Here is a 20,492-nt window from a genome sequence, read left to right on the forward strand (position 1 = left end):
ATTAAAAATGCAAGAGACTTACCAAAGCCTAGTGTGTCCAGATGCAGAAAAAAAAGCAGAAAAAACACAAAATTAGACATTTAGCAAAGGCAAGCTGTCATTTACACACAGTAAGCACATCTTTTTACGTCATACCTGCCGTCATGCATAAAATCAGATCGAGTTTTTGGTCTAAAGAGCAGAGTGAAAGCTGCAGAGGTGAGGCTCAATCCTTAAATAACTCACCTCTGACATGCAGTAGAAATTTACAGTTCACTCATGCATTTACTGTGCAATTGATTAGCTAAGATACTGAAAGGCACCCTGACAAACTCCGACTCCCTGCAATACTGTTGCCATTACTGCTACAAACAGACAAGACCAGACGGCATGTTTCAAAGCCAGCTCAAAAAACACGATCCAAAGAGTTCAGGACAGAGAAAGAGAGCAAGAAAGAGTCAATGAGGGGGAAATGGGAGCCGGTCAGAAGTCAAAAAGCCACGATTAGCCATATTTAGATCGGCAGGCACGGACAGCGGACCATACTGGACTCGTCTTTACCATCTGACCCTGAACCTAATGGTGGTAAAGACCAAGCGGGGCTGCTAACGGCCCCTTAAAGCAGGGGTGCATAATAGGGAAATAGGGTAGATTTGACCTCTACATGAACGTCAAGTGTTGATGTAAGTCTCGACATGCACTTGAATTGCTGAGGGTTGCTGCAGGCAATGGATTCGTCTGAATTTTGACAAAGCTCCCGCTGCAGTTTTTGGGCGGGTCCCTCGATCCCCACCCTCCCGTGACCGACTGTCGTTGCCCTGAAGCAATCACACAGCCAACAAGGGGACAGAAACAGAGGACCGAGGCATGATGGGATAGACCAGATCTGACCCAGTACAGCACTGACTTCATCCACGCTGTAAAAGGCTCATTGGAGCAGGTCACTTTTACATGGATTTAAAAAGGCACACAGTTAAATCAGAAGTCAATGAAGTCCTCGGATATATTTTTTTGGGTAGAGTTTGGTGTCAACATTTCTGTTTCGAATGTATCGATTGAGTCAAAAAAAACAAGTGTTTCATGGAGAGAAATCTGACAACTCACGGAAAAAATATTGCCCATAAGTCAATATGGGCCCAAGTGGGAACGGACCACAGGCCACGCCAAAAAACCAAAAGAAACTGAACGATGACCCGTACTTACCAAAAGAGGGTTGGTTTTTATTTCCATGCAAAATATGGACAGATACAGCATCAAAATTTGTCCTTCAGAAGCTGAACAGTTTGCAGAAAACTCAATGCAAAAATCGGTTAAGAATCTTTCGCTTTAACAAAACCATAAAGAAACAATGGACACAAAGACATGGATTGCAAGAGCTCAAAAAAACAAAAAAAGAAGAAATCCTACGAAATGTTAAAAGTACAGTTTAATCAAAAATTTAAATTTGCTGTTAATTTGATCACCCTTTTCTTTTTCTTCAGTGGAACAGTAAAGAATATATTTAGCTGAAACTGTGGTCCTTGGTGATTCATAAAATGCAAGTCAAAGGCTACCGTCACTTTGAGAGTCAAAAAAACACATCAGGCAACACAAAATTAATATCCATGTCTCCAGACGATATATTAATGTGTTATGAAGCAAAATGACCAGTCTGTGCAAGATACTGAACACTATTTATAACATTATTACCTGTAATTCAGAGCCTCAGTCCAACAGTCTGGAGTGATGTCCGGTTCACAAACAAATCTTTCTTCTTAACCGGATCTTTTTTAGTGAGCGAGTTGAACCAGTTCAACAAATCTGAGTCATCTGAAACAGTTTGTTTTTTGTTTTCTTTGCGGCTCTAGCAGTGCAGATTTACAAGTTACTCAATCAAAACTCACTTTCCGACGCCTGACAGTCACTACGACTCAAAATGAGCCGAAATGGTGGCGTATCTGATCCTGTGATGAATCAACTTATTCAGCGCTCCAGTTCCTCCAGCAGTCACTGAACTGAGGAAACAGTTTGACTCGGACCAAACACCAAAGAGCCGCTGTTACAAGGCTCTGGATTTCAGGCAATAATGCTGTAATAATCTTCATTTTCTTGCACAGACTGATCATTTCACTTCATAAGACCTCAGTATAATCATCAGGAGCCACGGGTATTAATTTTGTGTTACTTGATATGCTTTTTTGACTCTCAAAGTGAAGGTAGCCACTTGCATTTTATGAATCACCAAGGACCACAGTTTCAGCTAAAAACCTTCTTTACTTTTCTGCTGAAGAAAAAACGTCAGCTTCATCTTGGATGAGGTGAGTAAATTAACAGCACATTTTCATTTTTGGGTGAACTGTTCCTTTAACAAATGCAAAAATATAAATAGAAACACATACTACATAGATGCTATGGATCAATCATTCGCCATCTAGAATCTCATAAATTAAACAACACTTCATTATCAATATATGAGCACTACACATTTAAAGACCAAGACAGATGATTTGAAGTCTGCAGATATTGTGGAGAAACACCAGGCGGGTGACCTACTTTTACTTTGGGTGGAGCGTAAAAGCCTCAAATAGCATCAAAACATAAACACGTGTGCGCCTCCATCTTGCATGTGCTCTGCTGACAGTGTTGGGTTGTAAAATCGGACTAGTGACCATGTGCACGGTGGGTCTGATTGGCTAATACAGTCTTCTAAAGCTCCATCAGTCAAACACAACCGTGCCGGGTGTGATTACTCACCAGGTCTCGAACAATAGGCATGGTCCTCTTGCGACGTAAATCTGGCATGCTGTCAATGCCGTAAAGTATACTGCCAACCCTGGGGATAGAGGCAGATTTAGAGTCCTATTAATACCAGAATCATGCTGTACGCTATGAAACATTACCCGGCTAAAAAGCAGTCGGGTGATTTAAGGCACCGGCAAATAACATGGGATGGGCAGGAACAGGAAGTCCATCATAACCGCTGCTGTCTCTCACAAGCCCACTGCATGCATGCATGCATGGAAGAATACTTTGTCAAACTGGGCCGCATACAAGCACACTATGCTGGGTGCTGTATCCCACAATTCAGGTGCTCACATTGATTATTAATTTTGAGCTAAATACTGTAAATTTTTAGCATCATCTTCTGCATTAATTATTTGAGCTGATTAAAAAAGGTTGCATTTAACACAATGAATTTAATGGATTTGATTGGATTAGCAAAATGCAAAAATAAATATTTATAATAAATACCTTTAAATATATATATAGATATATATATATATATATATATATATATATATATATATATATATATATATATTATATATATATAATGCATGGGTTTTTTAATCTCCTTATTAAGTTTTTATTTAATTAGAGAGCAATGTTTCTCTTAACATTTAGTGATCTGGTCAAATAAAAACTCAGTAAGGAGATTTATTATTTAAATGGACCATCAAAAAAACAGAGAATTTAACACAAAATTTCTTTTAAAATGCAAACTCATTATATTTAACATAATAAAAATCAGATGGATGCAATGTAATGACAATTTAGCTTTCTACTGTTGTAAAAATGTTTATTGTTGCATAATGTATACTTGTTTCACATAGTATTTTTAAATAGTAGGCAGTATGCAGAATGTTTGTGTTGTATGAACACAGCCAAAATAGCTCTGGAAAATAACCCTGCTGGCCACTATTTCTAAAATCCACACACACGCTTATACAATCTAAGAGTGTAGATCAGGTCAGAACATTACAAACACAGGTGTTTTTCATTCATGCAGCGCCCAAAGAAATGTGTTTGTTATGAAGACAGTGACATCATCAGCGCTTAATGAGAATGGGGCCTTTAATAAGTACAACATGCCAACATTGTGCCAGTGTTTATTTATTTCTTTTTGACAGCTCATTACCAAAAATTAAATTCATCCACACTACATTCATTAACCTGGAGTCATACCATTGCAAACAATTAACACTAGATCAGGTCCCTGGAAAATCCAAATATAACATTCCATACCCATTCCTGCTCTTCTGCCTGCGGTCTATCAGAGCAAAATAATATCAGCAAGTCTGTGTGTGTGTGTCTGTGTGTGTGCGCCTGTGTGTCAGTGACAAATGGAAGACGAGGAGACCCTACGGCTCGAGAATATGAGGCCACCAACACACACAGACACACATATATATGTTTATATACAGCACCTGTAAGAGTGTAACTCTACACACACTTTCCTGTGTATAACCTGTGTTCAGCTCTCTTCCTTTATTTCCCGTGTGTGTTTGGTGTTGTGTGTGTCTACTCACCCTCCGCCGCTCAGCCCCAGTTTGGCTGGGTCCAGGATGTTGGCACAACCCTGTCAACAAGAAAACAGCCTGCGCCTGATGACTTACACAATCAATAAGAACACTGTATTACTGTATATTGTTTACCTGTACAGTAAATATACAACACACACACACACACACACACACACACACTGTCACAAAAAAAAAAATACATAAACAGAGACAAACAAGTACAAATACAGACAAAATACATTATAAATACATTATAAAAACTAAGATCAGTACAGTACAGTACAAATCTATCTATCTATCTATCTATCTATCTATCTATCTATCTATCTATCTATCTATCTATCTATCTATCTATCTATCTATCTATCTGTTTTATGAGTATCTATCTATCTATCTATCTATCTATCTATCTATCTATCTATCTATCTATCTATCTATCTATCTATCTATCTATCTATCTATCTATCTATCTATCTATCTATCTATCTATCTGTCTGTTTCTTTTTGTCTATCTATCTATCTATCTATCTATCTATCTATCTATCTATCTATCTATCTATCTATCTATCTATCTATCTATCTATCTATCTATCTATCTATCTATCTATCTATCTATCTATCTATCTATCTATCTATCTATCTATCTATCTATCTATCTAAGTATCTATCTATCTATCTATCTATCTATCTATCTATCTATCTATCTATCTATCTATCTATCTATCTATCTGTCTGTTTTATAAGTATCTTGTCTATATTTTTTTTTTTTTTTTTTTTTTTTTTTTTTTTTTTTTTTTTTTTTTTTTCTTTCTATCTATCTATCTATCTGTTCTCGGAATGTTCTTGTCTATCTATCCATCTAATAGTCCTCTACACATCTATCTGTCTATCTATATGTCTATATGTCTATCTGTCTCTCTGTATTGTGCTCATTAACACCGCCACCAAGCAATTAAACAAGAAAACTGAAAAACATGCAGCATATTTCATATATATTCAAAGATGAACAAACACAGACAGAAACTGTTGAAAAATGATATAAGCATAGAAAAGGCAAGAAGACCTCGGTGTCCAGTGCAGTGCTGTCTGCAGAAGAGAAGCAGAAAGACAGAGAGGAACGTTAGAAATAACAGCACTTATCGACTCCTTTATCTATAAATAACTGCACACACTATAATGACTTCTGCCTAATGGAGCCAAACAAACAGTGCCAGCACAGCTCATTTACAATATCTCAGTCAGTATAATCCCTGATACACACACACACACACACACACACACAAACGTAAACCTAGAGCCAATATATCATCTTTCTCTCATACTACACCAGCCATATAATGCTGTAAAAGCCTGCGTGTCTAGCACAGAGAGACCGCTCATGTTTACTTAAACACACTTCAGACTATCAATATCCAAACATGATTTCTGCTAAATTATGGGCAGATTCAAACCTCAGAGATGAGGTTACACTGATGACCATTACTGTTCCTGATTTCTCAGATCGTCCTCCTTCAGTAAGTCTCAAAGATCAGCTCAGACGCTTTAATGTCGCTCAAGTGTTTAAATGTAATAGCGATGATTAGTTCAGCATTAGTGCGATAGCTTCACAGCTCGCTGGACCATGAATGATAAAAGTGAGTTTTCAGAGACATCAGAGGTCAATAAAAGGCACGTAGACACCTAGAAGACAGCCATGGAGCTTAAATCTAGCTTGTTAATAGAGTGGAGACGAGGATGTGTCAAACGGAGTATTGATCAAATCTTTCCTGTTGGGCTTCTGAAGGGTTACTCGTCCCTTCTGTAATGCTCAGACCATCCTTCAGTGTCAAAGAAACACTAAACTGAGGACTAACCTGTATATATTTGGGTGTTTTATTGGCCTGTTTAATCCAAATCGATTTTAAACAGGTAGCAACCACCATCCAACTTTAATACTGATTCACTACTATTTAGGTTTGCAGGTCTTAAAATATGTTGATATGAAAATTATATAATTTTAATTTTAAAGTAAAGTTTCACGTCAACATGCTTTTTAAAAACAAAAAATAAGAATGTTATCAGTTATAGTGATCTGAATCTCCATTAATAATAATGGAAATTACAATTATTATTAATATATATGAAGAATTCCAATTCTGTTTAATGGTTATTCTGATTAATACAATTTGTTTTTACATCAGCAACAATCAAACTTACATTTAGATCTGGAAAGAACACATTTTATGATACATGAACAACTTTTTATTTTGACTGACCCTTAAAACAAGATCACAAACTGTCCACTGTCTCTAAAAATTATCCATTTTGTGGACGGGTGAATATATATGCACAGAGGGATTTCTCAGACAAATTAAATTTCCTTTTAGATTTCTTGGTCAGTGACAGAGATGAAATGAGATATGATGAGATGAGATGAATATGAGAGAGGTGACAGACTCATTTGGATCAGTGGTCTGTTTCCACTGAGCTCTGGCTAAATGCATCACTTTCATTAATAAAGTATTTTTGAAAACAAACTGCAGGTAGAAAATATATCTGTTGTTCACCATTTAAATAGTAAAGCTTATAAATAATGAAATTTATATCTTAAAATATGAATTCCTAAAAATAGCGAGGGAAGGAAACCTTTTCTATCTGCAAAGGGCAAAAAGTATTTATTATCAGTGCCACACACATTTTTAAAATCTGTGAGCGCTGTGATCTAAATAAAATATTCAGAGAATGGATAGACTACTTTCATACAGAGCTGGCTTATAAACAAAGTCAGCTGACCTCGATGGATTACAGCGGAAATATAAAATGGATATAATAAATACGTGAAGCGAGGAGTGCCAGCTCACACCACTAGTCTCAGAACAAGACTGATATAAGATTCCCAACAACACTGACCTGGTTAGCAAGCGCCCTTGGGAGGAGGAATTAGCATGTGAATGCAGTTCAAGCCAGAAAACTAAATGAAGATGGTTTTGGCAGGAAGAACTAATCCTAAGAGTCCTTACTGTAAAAGGCTCCTAAAATGGGCAGCCCTGCTTTTAAAACAGCCTGGAAAAGACTGAACCAAAACAGCCACGACTCTCAGAGCCCCTCCATGACGGATCCTCATTTTATGCAAATGATTTCTGATCTGGGTTCTTTAATTAGTCAAGGAGAAAATGAGAGCTGAGAATTTAAATTGGCTGTGTGAAAACAAGGAGCTAAATACAGCACCACTGAACTGAAGAATATTTCTGTGTTTTCATCAAGGAGGATAAACCTGCAGAAAGCTAATCATTAGCACTCCTGTTTGCAGCTTTGTTAATGAAAATACATTATATAAAAAAATTACTGTATATAATGTTTGTTTTTTGTTTTTTTTTAATGCCATTAATCATTGACAAAGCTGAAAAAATCAGATTTTTACATATTTTATGTCATATACTACAAATATAAACTTCAGCATAAAATATTAAAATATTTTATAGTATATAATATTACAAAATTACAATAAACTCAGCAGTTGTTGAAATGTGATGTCTACTTTTACAAGAATTACACATTACATAGCTTTGTTTTTTGTATGTATGTGTATATATGTATATACACATACTGTATATGCATATATATGAAAATATTGCATAAATATAAAAAATATAGTAAAATAAAATAACTATAATATTTGAATAAATATATTAAAAGTAATATATAAGAATATATATATATATATATATATATATTAGAATATATATAATATAGAATATATATATATATATATACACACACATACACTTACTTTTAATAGATTTGAACATAACACCCTCAGACACTAACTAATAGACATCACATTTCAACAAGTGCCTATAGTGTCATAAAAGTGAAATCCCTAAGAGAACCCTCTTCATAGGGTGACTGTCTTTTTCTAGCCAAAATTAAAATTAAATGCTCAACCTGTCAAGACAACAGACTAAAGCTTCTGTCAGTGTGTCGAAAGCACTCTTTCAGATCTCAAAGGTCTATAGTGTTGAAGCACCCGTTAAAATGCTGTTTAATAAGGTGCTTAATCAGAATGCACAAAAATAGTGATGCAATGCAAGAATTTAAATGAAGTAATTGTGCATTTGCTGAATCTGCACTTTACATATACTTATTTGATAGAAAACATCTTAGTGAAAGTGCAATCATTTCTGGAATCCAATTGCTGAATTGTGCGCAACTGCTAAACCTCATTGTAATGCTTGAGATGAACTGATTTGGTCTGTGATTTGTGGCTTGTGTTTTAGGGAATCAGAATCTATTAAAGTACACAGAGCATCTGGCTGTTAGTGTGCAGCATGAATGAGCAGCCTAAATACAGTATCCCAACAGTGCTCAGCATTGTGGAGTGCGGCGCTGGGCTTGCCGTGTGCTGTGACTGTGATTCTCACATCTAGGTCAAGAGAGCTTTCAGTGTGAGTAAGACTGGGTGGAAATTCCCCTGATTCCTGAGTGGCTGGATGTAAAGGAAACTCTGGGGTAAATTTCAGAACTGCTAGCGTAGAGACATACAGATGCCATGTTTCAGCTGTTAACAACAGCAAGTCCTAACAATCATTCCATTAATCATATTCTGACATCTGTTTATAGGGTACTATTACTTTGAAAACACCTTTGAGACTTTTGATCTGCTAAAATAAAACTGCTTGCAGTTATTAGAGGATTAATTCACCCAAAATAAAACTACACATATGCACAAATTCAAATGTGGTGCACATTACAAGAAGAGCTAATACTGTTTGCTCTCACTGACATCAACCCTGGTCTGATCAATGCATGTGCACAATGAAATTTGAGAGCTACAATGTCGGCATGATTTCGAAGGGAGTAACAACTTAAAACAAAGCTATTATTGTATGACATCAGAGGAAATATAGCACACAAGTCAAAGGGACTACTTCATGCCTTTTTGAACAACCAGTGATACATGTATGTATCTAGTGAATGGGAAAGTGCTACATATAGGCAGTCAAATTGTCTCTTTTCATGTTCCACAATGGTTTGGAATGACAGTGACCGTAAAGGATGGGAAGAAAATTATTATTATTTCTTTCAAAATAAATGCTCAAATATAAATAGCTGTGTTGATGGAACTGTTGATTGGACTCTTTAAAGTTAATGAAGGCCACAAAAGGTGAAGTACACTTTCGTCTGAACTCTGAGGCACTGGACAATTACATACACACACACACACACACACACACAGACAAAATCAATAGCCAGTTCTAACCACTCAACATCAAATACTAGTATCTTGTACATCTTCTTGCCCTTCAGAACAACCCTCAATAGAGTCTGAGATTTCATGAACCAAGAACTTAGAAATACATCCTATGGACAATGGCGGATCTCAAATGACTCAATCAAAGTCTCACCGACCAAAGCCTTGACTAAAACCCTTCAAGACAACTATAATAAGTCAACATGTAAACACATAACTGGTTGGTTCATACCTCCTGCCAGGATCTGCTGTTCAAGCTCAGCCATCTGCTTCCTGTAAGCTCTCAGTGCTGCCTCTTTGAAGGTGGGACGCATCCTTTTTTTGGGTGGTGCTTCTTGCACAGGAACCTCTGTAACATTTTTGTTCTCATCCTCTTGTTCTACAGTCTCTTTTACCTCATCTGCTCCCTTAATTTCTGAGGCCTCTTGAACTTCCTGCACCTCCTCTTTGCTCTCCTCCTGTTCCTCGGTCTCTGCTTCTGGTTCCTCGGTTTCTTCCACATAATCCACCAAACTCACCTCATACTCCGCTGTGTCTTCAGTCATCGGATTGTCATCATATTCCTCACTGTACTCCTCATCAAGGCTGCAGTCATATTCCAGCACGAGGTTACCCTCTTGCGAGATGTCATACTCTTGCGAGACATCGTATTCCTCTTCTTGGTACTGCTCCTCAGCCTCGTTAGCATTTGTTCTGTTTTCCAGAGTTGGCCAGCACTTGTTCCATCACCTCAACATAATGTGTCTCATTGTCCACAGGTTGCTCAGCAGGTTGTTCTTCCTCTTCTGCCTTGTAATAGAAAGGTTCTGTGTAGACGTCCGAGTCAATGGTTGTGCTGGAGCTGTTCGCTGTGGACTGGGACGTGGTTCTGAACCTGCCCATGAATGAGGTGTTGCTCGGTTCTTCGACTGGGGCACTAGTGCTTTGGGAACCTTTATTCCACACAAAATCCAAAGCTGACTTTGCTCTTTGCAGGGTTGATCCAAATCCTCCAAAGCTGAAGGTTTTTTCGCTGAGATCTATGCTGAGCCTGCTACTCCAGGATTTGGGGACTTCCTCCACTTTCTCATTTCTGATCTCACTCTGGCTCCGGTACATGGAGGACGATTTCGGGTTCTGCTGGAGGTGGTTCACATCCTGTCGCTGCAGAGTTTGTGGAGCTGATTCAGGCTTAGCTTGGATCTTTTTGGTCTTGGGCTTCTTTTCGAGTTGCGGTTCAGCCACAGGTTTAGGTACTGGTTTTGGTATGGGTTCAATGACAACTTCTGGCTCTGGTTCTGGCTCTGGTTCAGGTTCTGGTTCAGGCTGTGGCATTTGTTCTGGTTCTGATTCTGGCTCTGGCTCAAGCTCAGGTTCCAAAAATTCAGGTTCTATATCTATATCTTGGTCTTGGCCTGTCTCAGGAGTGCTATCTAGTGTCAAAAAGGTCTCGCCTTCAAATTGCAAATCGACCTCAAGGCATTTAGTTATTTTCTCAGGGAAACCAGGGTTGGTTGTAGGGTCAAAGGGGCTACTGATTTCAGAGATTATGTTCTGTTCAGTGGAGGCGTCCAAACCTGAATCGGCACCTTGTTCAAGGTGATGCCAATCTTTCCACGGTGAGAGGTCACCCTGCAGCGACAGCTGAGAGCCGCTGTAATGGCTCCTGTCCCCTGATATACAAACAAGACCATTACTTACACCACTGTCAATAGTCTCGGTGGTTTCAACTTCATTATGTTCCGCATAAGCTCGTTCTTGGCTCAGAGTTTGACTGGGGGGACTAGCGTACCAGGAGGATGCCATGTCTTCTTGCTTCCGTTGCCAAAGTTCCTGATCTGAGGAGGAAAGCAAGGAACCGCCGTTGACTCTGCTGAAATACTGACTCTCTGAGAAGTCCTCAGAGTAAGACTGGCAAAGTTTAGAGCAGTCCGATTCAGATCGGCTGAGTTTGGGAGTGGAGTAGTCACTCTGAGACAGCCATCCAGGTGTTACGTCGGAATAGTAGGACTTGCTTTGCTTGTCGTGGTCATCATAGGCTGTATTATCCGCATAGTGCACAGAGTATGCAGAGTCATCTGCCATCCTTCGGTGATCGTGAGACTTTTTCTTGTCCGATTTACTTTTTGGAGGTGGTTTGGACACAATTGCATATTTGTTCTTGTTTAATTCATCAAGCTCTTTGTCACTCTCCATAGAATCCCAGTCATCACTTTCAGCCTTGTCTTTGGCTGAGACCTTGATGTCCATGCTTTCATATGTCTGAGAGGAAGCCATCGGCTTGTCTCTCTTTTCTTTCGAATCGTGTGCTAGACTATCTGTTGAAATGGATATTCCAGTCCCTTTTAGCTTATAACACTTTTTCAAAACTAAATCCCTGTCTTGTGGGCTTGAAAATATAACTACAATTGGTCGAGGTTTAGCATTGTAACATTCTCTGTGTTGCCCTAGTCGATGGGCCAGTTCAATTTTAAATGTCTTGCGTGCTTCAGCAAAACCCATTTTCTCTTTTAGGATCTGATAAATAAGGTCTTCAGTTTTTTCGTACTTCTCCTCAGGCACATTTAGAAATCTCAGAGTAGCTTTGTTGGTCTGTTGGCTAATCTGCCTGATGTAATCGTGGATGTCTCGAGTCTCGCGTCTGGACTGCACGAACCCTGAACGTAGCTGCTCGATTTCACTCTGCACCACCTCCACGCTGCTGGAGATCTCGTCGATGGAGCTTTTGAGGGCGTTAACGTGCCCTCGAAGTTCTGAGAGCTCAGACTCGATCTGACTGATTCCCTGAAGTTCTTTGAAGATCATCTCCATCACGTCCTGAGTCTGACTGATGCATCCCGTCGAGCTGGATCCCGGCTCCAGGGGCGTGGTTTTCTGGTGTCGGCCAGCCCGGTCCAGAGATTTGCTTCTGATGCCAAGAGTCTTTCTCCAGTTGCTGGCCTCTGAGTCCGAGGACACACATTCTTGGCTCTTCTTCCACTTCCTCAGTTTTTTCAGAGCGCCCAATCGAAGCGTGTGGAGACTGCTGCGCTCTCCCCGCTCCCCCTCCGAGCTGCCATCAGAGGGCGCTAAACTAATCAAGCTTTTCCTGTTCCTTCTTACTGGCATTGTATAAGCTTTTTGTTCATCGAATCTATGGACAAGTTTTGCCTCGTTTAGAGAGTCAGAGTAATCGCTATCAATTGACAAGACCTCATGAAACTCATTACTGTTCAGAAAGAGGGCATTTTTTGGAAGTCCATTGGCAATTGCTACACGGTAACTGAATGTTGGCGAGAGAGAAGAACAGTCGTTTTTTCCGTCATCCTCCTCAAGAGATATATTGCGTGCCGATGAGCATTTGGAGATTTTTTTCACTGTGCTTTTCAGTGTGGTTGAGAACGTTGGGTTCCGTGATTGCAGTTCGGGGGATGTTTTGGGTTCTTTTTTGTTTTCACTGCTCTCTTTCTTCTTTGTGGTATTTGCCAGTTTCTTTGTAAACATTCCTTTGCAAATCTTTACGATGTAAGACGATAGCTTCTTGAAATGGGCAGAAACCATGGAGGGCAATGTTTCAGCAGTTTTGCACTCCGGATGCAGTGAAGCAAAACTGGTCTAATCCAGCGGTGCTTAATAGGAAGCACACAGACACTTATGAGTTTTGAAAGTCAACCCTGAGGTATAAAAGAGGGTCTAGAGAAGAAGTGACCTCAGATTTGGTTGTGCCGAGCAGAAATCATTGCACATCCTCAGTAAGGGAACTATTCAAGGGTGTTCTTCAGAAGAGGCCTCATGTCTCTGAAAAAAAGAAAAAGAAAGATATTTTCAGTAACTGTAGTTTGCACTGAAGGTCAGCATGTAAAATGCATAACTCTGAATGTTACACTGCATGTACTGTATAATAAATCATTGAAAAAGTCTTTGTACTAGAGCCCCAATTTCCTAGTCCGTTTCTTATGAGGGTGTCAGATCAAATTCAGCTGAGCCAGATGTGTCACATTTTGTGAGAATAGCGGAAACCTTATTTTGACGTGATGTGACGTGACGTGACGTGACATACAGCCAAGTATGGTGACCCATACTCAGAATTCGTGCTCTGCATTTAACCCATCCAAAGTGCACACAGCAGTGAACACACACTGTGAACACACACCCGGAGCAGAGGGCAGCCATTTATGCTGCGGCGCCCGGGGAGCAGTTGGGGGTTCGGTGCCTTGCTCAAGGGCATCCAAGTCATGGTATTTCTGGCCCGAGACTCGAAACCACAACCTTAGGGTTAGGAGTCAAACTCTCTAACCTTTAGGCCCCGACTTTCACAGAAACTAGAGCAGAAAAGATAGTGGGCCACAACAGAATTGTTTTGGACATCCAATAAACCCTTAAACAGCCTGATATGAATAAATTTGTTTACATTATTTTACAAATCAATGCAGCACATGTACAGTAGTATCCCATGATACAGGCATACAAGTGAATTATCAGAGCTGAAATGCACTTCAAATGCACTAGAAAACACAATATGACCATTGACCTGGACAATATACTCAAGTGTAAAGGGCAAGACCTTGTATGCTATGGAAAAAAGTAGAAAATGTTTGAATATCAATAATTCAGACATGAATGGTTTTGTCCAGAAGTTCATACATTAATCATAAAAGTATGTAAAAGGTGAGGAATACTGTCATATTGCATTACTGCACTAAAGGGCCTTGTTGTGTCTATTTAAATACCATTCACACAGGGCCTAAACACATATAATGGTATAAGAAAGAGAGAGATGTGCTGTGAAATTCTGCGGGTGAAGGAAAAAATACACTGTAAGTAGGGACTGGCTGGGGGTGGATTTGTTTGACTTGAACCTATAATTAACCAAAATAGAAAAAAAGAAGAAAAAAAAACAATTAAAACATAATAGTAATGCTCTTGCAAACACACAACCACCCTGAACTGAGTCACAGTTTCTTCAGAAAGTGCAAAATATCTAGCTCTACGTGTTCATTTGTAAACATATAGATGTATATTTAAGTCGATTCAGTATCTGTCAATGAAAATCATTGCTTAAATTCAGTTGCAATACAAACATGGTCCAGTTTAGCAGTAATTTCCCTATAATACAGAAGAGGACAGGTGACAATCTATGTAACGCATGCACGCACACGCGTGCATGTGTGTGCTGGTGGCATTTTTGACAGATGTGTTACTGTGAGTCACACACCTTAATGTTTACAGACCTCCCACTCTCTCTCTCTCTCTCTCTCTCTCTCTCTCTCTCTATCAGACCTTCTAAAGCAGCTTTCACTCCACTAATGTAATTATAACAAAACAAAGCTTGTACACTCAAATGTTATTAATCCAATCAGATATACTTTAATGATCAGTGCTTAACTAACTCTGTATCCTGTCAAGAACATGGTCATGTTTCAGGACATCAGTATTTTGTCATGTTTTTTTAAATTTGAATCTTGAATTAAGTTTATTTTGTCACCTTTTGGTGAAAACAATCCACTGTCTTGAGCATAAATCCATAAACCCTCTTGATTCTATAAATTCTCTTCAACAAGTCCTAACATCTGTTTCTGAAGACAAGACAAAACTATTGATTGAGAAAATGTTTTTTCATCAGTGCTCTCCCCTAATGTAAAAAAAAAAACATTTATATAAAATATAGTTTTCAAGAACCATCAAGATTTTTTTTGCATTATAGCATTAGTTTCATGACAATAAATACTTTAGTCTTTTCAAAAAATTGAGGTGCTTAATCGTCTTAATTCATAATGTCTTAATAATGTCACATTTTGAAAAATGTAAATGGTTAAAAAAAAAAATTCTGTCATCTGCCACACATACTGCCTATTCAACACAACCAAACCACTAAATAACAGACATCTAATATCACAATGACTGGTATTCAACTGGTAAATCTCCAGCATGTGGTTTCTTAGAAAATGATTAAGACTTTGGACCTAATGACACAGATGTCCACTCAGAAAAGTTCAGTCTGGTCAGCGGAAACAAATGCTGAGACCAAAGGTTTCTAATTCCCTTTTCCAATTAATTTATTAGCTCTTCTGTGATTAATAGATGAACTCACTGTCTCTTTATTAAGCCATTACAGCATCACGGAGCTCAATAAATCAATCTACTGAAAAATACAGATGAGACAATTAAATCTGATTAGAGTAACCAATATTTTTCCACCATAACTCCAACAGGTAATCAACTACTAATTCACAATGCAATTCAAATTTAATTGGATATGATGTAAATGGCATGCTAAAGATCATCATAAAGTCCATTATGGAAAATATGAATATTTTAATCTGCACTTATTCCAAATTAATGTTGTTTTAGAGTCACTATATTGGATAGCTAATAAAAAATCATTGTCTCTACACTAAATGACCAAACGTATGTGACACCACCTACAAACGAACAGGTCTGGCTATTTCAGCTACACCGACAAACACGAGCATACAATCAAGCATATAGAAATGCAGTTATTTTTATTCCAGCACAATAATGACCTGCACACCAAGTGAGGTCCACAGAAAAATGGTTTACTGACTCTGGCATGAAAGAACTTGATTGATGCACTAATGCTCCTGTGTCTGAAAGAGAGCAATTCCCTGCATGCATGATCTAAGATCTAGTGGAAAGAAGATTAGAAGCTGTTAGAGAGGACTCATTTTTGGACAAAACGTCTCAATTATGGATTTGTTTCTAACAAACACGCAGTTTTTGGCTTCTCAAGATGTTAAGTGAAGGACTGGAGTGGTGTGGATTACTTGTGGATTATCAGATGTTTTTATCAGCTGTGGATTATTAGCTAATTTACTTTTTATCAGTTGTTTGGACTCTCATTCTCACAGCGCCCATTCACTGCAGAGGATCCATTGTGAGCAAATTATGTAATGCTAAATTTCTTCAAATGTGCTCCGATGAAGAGACAAACTCATCTACTGTACATCTTTAATGTCCTGAGGGTGTGTAAATTTTTCAACAAATCTTCGTTTTTTGATGAACTATTCCTTTAATTGTATAGCTCTATATTTTTATGTATACCAACTGTTATCTATTTTTATCTATTTATATATCTATTTAATCTAAATACTTTTACGAGGTATTTTAAGATAGATTGCAATGCTTTCTTATGATTTGCAACCTGTACTGTAACCAACAACTCAACCTCAAACCACCTTTAAGCAGATTCAGGTGTGGAAAATAGCTTTTAGAATCAAATGTTTCACTATCCAAATGAACCGAACCATAAAGTGAAACTGACTCGGTTCCTTACCAAAAGCCAATTGTTAAAGCACACTGTGAGATATGTGCATTTAATTCCATTTTTTTTTCAGCCAGTTATTAGTTTACTTCATTTATTATGTAGCTGCTCCAAATTATTGCGCTTGACAGTGTGTTGTGCAATGCCTCATAAAGACAGGCAGCTCATTAGCCGCTCTCGCTCTCTCTCTCTCTCTCTCTCACACACACAAACACACACACACACACACACACACACACACATACACACACTCGCTCTCGCCCCGAGGAAAGCCGATTCTCATGTGTGGTCGTCCGTGAGCTTGAGATGCAAAAGACATGGATTATCGATCCGATGCAGACGCAGGGCTCTGACCCCATACCTCACATACAGACACTACTCTGACAACCTCAGCCCTTCCTGATGCATATTTAAGATAAAGAGAGAGGGACGGGAGACAACAGGAGAGAGAGAGAGAGCCCCACCCACTAACACAATTACAATCCGTTGCTCATCTCACATTCACTCATTACCCCCCGAAACCTCGGCAGGCACAGATCTGTGTCTGCGTATGCTTTCTAAACCTTAAAATGCATACATTTTAAACATGAGCACAGCTGATTTTGAGGCCCCTTGACCGAGAACATGCTGGGTATCAGTGCACATTATCAGGGCGTCCGTCCTGGAATAAATGCATGCATGCATTAAACAAACTCTAATTTGCAAATGCGATGCATGCTCTCAGTACAAGAAATGCAACAAATCAGAGCTGCTGGAATTAGAGAGCTTTTTGTAATCCAGCAAGCGCTTCAGTCATCCCTCTCTGCCCGCGAGGGCATGCCACCAGATGTTGATCAGCGAGAAACACGCTGAAAGCATCAGATCGGACGTATAGGCTACCACAAAGTCTAAGGGCACAGAATGTCATAAAAAGTGATGCACGGATTCATGCACGCACAAAATGCATGATCAGTTCAAGTGCAATTTAAGGTTCAAGATGCAACAGCTTAAGTCAGTACACACGTACCTGAATCACAACCCTCTCCGACAGCATGCATCCACTAGGATCCGCCGAACTCTTAAACGTCCTGCCGCGATGCCCAAAGCATCCTCCGATGATGCAAACGCACGCAGCGAGCCCTCAGATCCACGTCCTGCTCTCTCTACGATCCATTCCTCCCTCGTCGCCTGCTGCAGCGCTCAGCTCAACCTTGGGATGAAGTCTGGCTCGGCGGGCGCATGCTGTTGCAAATCACGGACGGATCCTGGGTGAAATCCCTCCTCTCCGTCCGGCTCCCCCAGACAGATTCGCAGCGCTCCACTGGGCAGCAGACTGTGTGTCTGGGATGGTGAAAGCCCCCTGTCTGGATGCACGGGATGTGCGTGTGCGTGTGTGCGTGTGTGTGTGAACGTGTGATGAGAGAGAGTACGAGAAGCCCTTGGAGGAGTGCAGCCCTGAGCCTCTCTCTCGCTCACACAGAAAGAGACGCACCAAGCCGCTGCTGCGATTCACAGACTGGACACGTGACGAGAGAGAGAGAGAGAGAGAGAGAGGGGAGGGAGGAAGGGAAGATGGGAAAGGATGAGACGCACAGCAGGAAGGCGGGATGAGTGTGTGTGTGTGTGTGTGTGTGTGTGTGTGTGTGTGTGTGTGTGTGTGTGTGTGTGTGTGTGTGTGTAACAGAATCGAAGACTGACTTGCAGCTATTAAACCCTTGCATCAATATCCTGCGCTCTTTCTCTCATTTTAACCTCTCACTCATTCTGTATGTTTCATTCATGTTCTAATGTGTAGTGTTTACTAATGCAAATATCTCTAGTACTTAGAATAAAGCTTTAGCACTGAGTATTAAAGTTGAACTCGTGCATCGTGCTTCAGGTTTGCGCTGCATGTATGAATGATTCCTCAAATCTTGTGTTGTTGGTGAATGCTGAACGGGTGAAAAAATCCCACAGATGCACACCGAAACGGCCAATCACCAAGAACACACTACCTAGCAACGGCCTAGCAACCACATAAGACCTTAAGAACTCCATAGCAACCCTAGAACACCCTAGAAACATTCTAGCAACCCAGCAAAAAACCCTGTTAACTGCATTTCAATGCACTAAAAACAGAATGCATTAGCAATCACATTACCATCGCAACTACATAGCAACCACCTAATATATATATAGAGAGAGAGAGAAAGAGAGAGAGAGAATTTAAAACTGAAATAAAAATAAATGAAAACTACATAGTAATTAATAAAAAATTAATAAACTAATCAAAATGACAAAAGCACATGAAATTACTAGAAATTTAATTAAAATAAAAAAAATGCTACATTGGCAACTAACTGACATAAGTTTATGGTTTAAGCACTAAAAAACTGGAAATTAAAACTGAACTAAAAGTACATGAAACCTAAATATTAATATTTGAATAATAATAATAATAATAATAATAATAATGACAAAACATAAAATTACAAAAGAATTCATTAAAATTAAAAAGAAAAAATATAAATATTGCCTTGGCAACCAACTGAAATGTGTTGAAGCACTAAAAAACTTGAGAATTAAATGTAGAATTAAACCAATAAAATTTAAAATAAATACAATAAAAATTCAATACAATTGACAACAGCAAATAAAATTAGCCTACCATAAAAATCATTAGGCCTACATTTTAAAAAGAAATCTAATAAAAAGGGAATTATATTTTTTTTTAAAAAGGGAATTTAAAATATTAATAATAAACTGACACAGTATATAAATGATACTAAACTAACACTGGTGCCATAACAACCATTCCAAACACCCCTAGCAACCACCCAAGACACCTTTGCAACTGCATTGCAACACTCTAGCACCCACCCAGAACAACCAAAGCAACTATCTATAATGGACATGAGTCCTTTGCAGGCAAAACCAGCACTCACATTTTCTGCAGAAGACAAAACATCTCATTATACTGCATTATAGCATATGATTGCACTTCTTTTTTGCTCTGCAGTTTGCATGAGAAAAATGAATGTAATCAAACACTGATAATCAACACAATATAAAAAAGCTCTCTGTCTGTACGGAAGTCTTAGATGCCTTAGCACGATTTTTTACAGTCTCTGTGCCCTTGTAGAGTATGATTATCATTTGTGATTGGTTTAGAGCTGAGAGCTGAGAGCTAATTTAGTTTCTGTGCTATTTCCAAAGCTTTTATTATTATTATTATTTTCTGTATCACTCAGGAAACAGGGGATGTGTCATGTAATCCCACAAACTGCCACTAATTTGTCTCGCCTCCCAGCTAAACTGCCTTTCCAGTCTCTTTTTGCCTCTGTTACAACAGAAAAGGGTCGTGTGAGTGAAAAAGAGAGTAAGAGAGTGAGAGAGAGAGAGAGAGAGAGAGGAGAGAGAGAGAAAAAAAATCAACTAGAGCCAGAGGGAAGCATGAATTTGGGATGTTAATGCAGAACACGGCTCTTGGTCGCCCCCTAGACTAGACACGGATAAACGACAGCCTCCGTCAAATACCCTGCACAAATAATCCACAGCTGTTCATCTATGAGAGGTGAGAAATATAACTTAATATTCAGGCTAATTCTCTGCTTCACCAAAAAAGGTGATGTGTGCTCAGTTATAATCTCTGTGACATTTGCACATACCGTTAAAACTCTAACACATTTCCATAATCCTGTTTATAACTGCTTAAAGTCAACATGAAATGACATTTGAAACCCATATTACTGCCAAAAACGTAAAATGGGTTATAAAATGGATTGTGTTGTAAAATGGGTTG

The 20,492-nt window shown here is 38.9% G+C and overlaps 1 protein-coding gene across 1 annotated transcript in view; it reads right to left on the reverse strand.

Moving 5' to 3' along the window:
* Positions 1 to 18,235, reverse strand: part of LOC109058679 (protein unc-13 homolog C-like) — a 135,359-nt gene extending 117,124 nt beyond the window's left edge. Inside the window, 7 exon segments of the mRNA XM_042755624.1 lie at positions 23 to 28; positions 2,713 to 2,791; positions 4,269 to 4,318; positions 5,326 to 5,348; positions 9,725 to 10,196; positions 10,198 to 13,248; positions 17,739 to 18,235. Coding sequence (XP_042611558.1) covers positions 23 to 28; positions 2,713 to 2,791; positions 4,269 to 4,318; positions 5,326 to 5,348; positions 9,725 to 10,196; positions 10,198 to 13,011 — 3,444 coding nt within the window. The 5' untranslated portion in view covers positions 13,012 to 13,248; positions 17,739 to 18,235.
* Positions 18,236 to 20,492: the final 2,257 nt, after the last annotated feature.

The sequence above is a fragment of the Cyprinus carpio genome, unplaced genomic scaffold (genome assembly GCF_018340385.1).
Source record: "Cyprinus carpio isolate SPL01 unplaced genomic scaffold, ASM1834038v1 S000006731, whole genome shotgun sequence".
Taxonomy (NCBI): domain Eukaryota; kingdom Metazoa; phylum Chordata; class Actinopteri; order Cypriniformes; family Cyprinidae; genus Cyprinus; species Cyprinus carpio.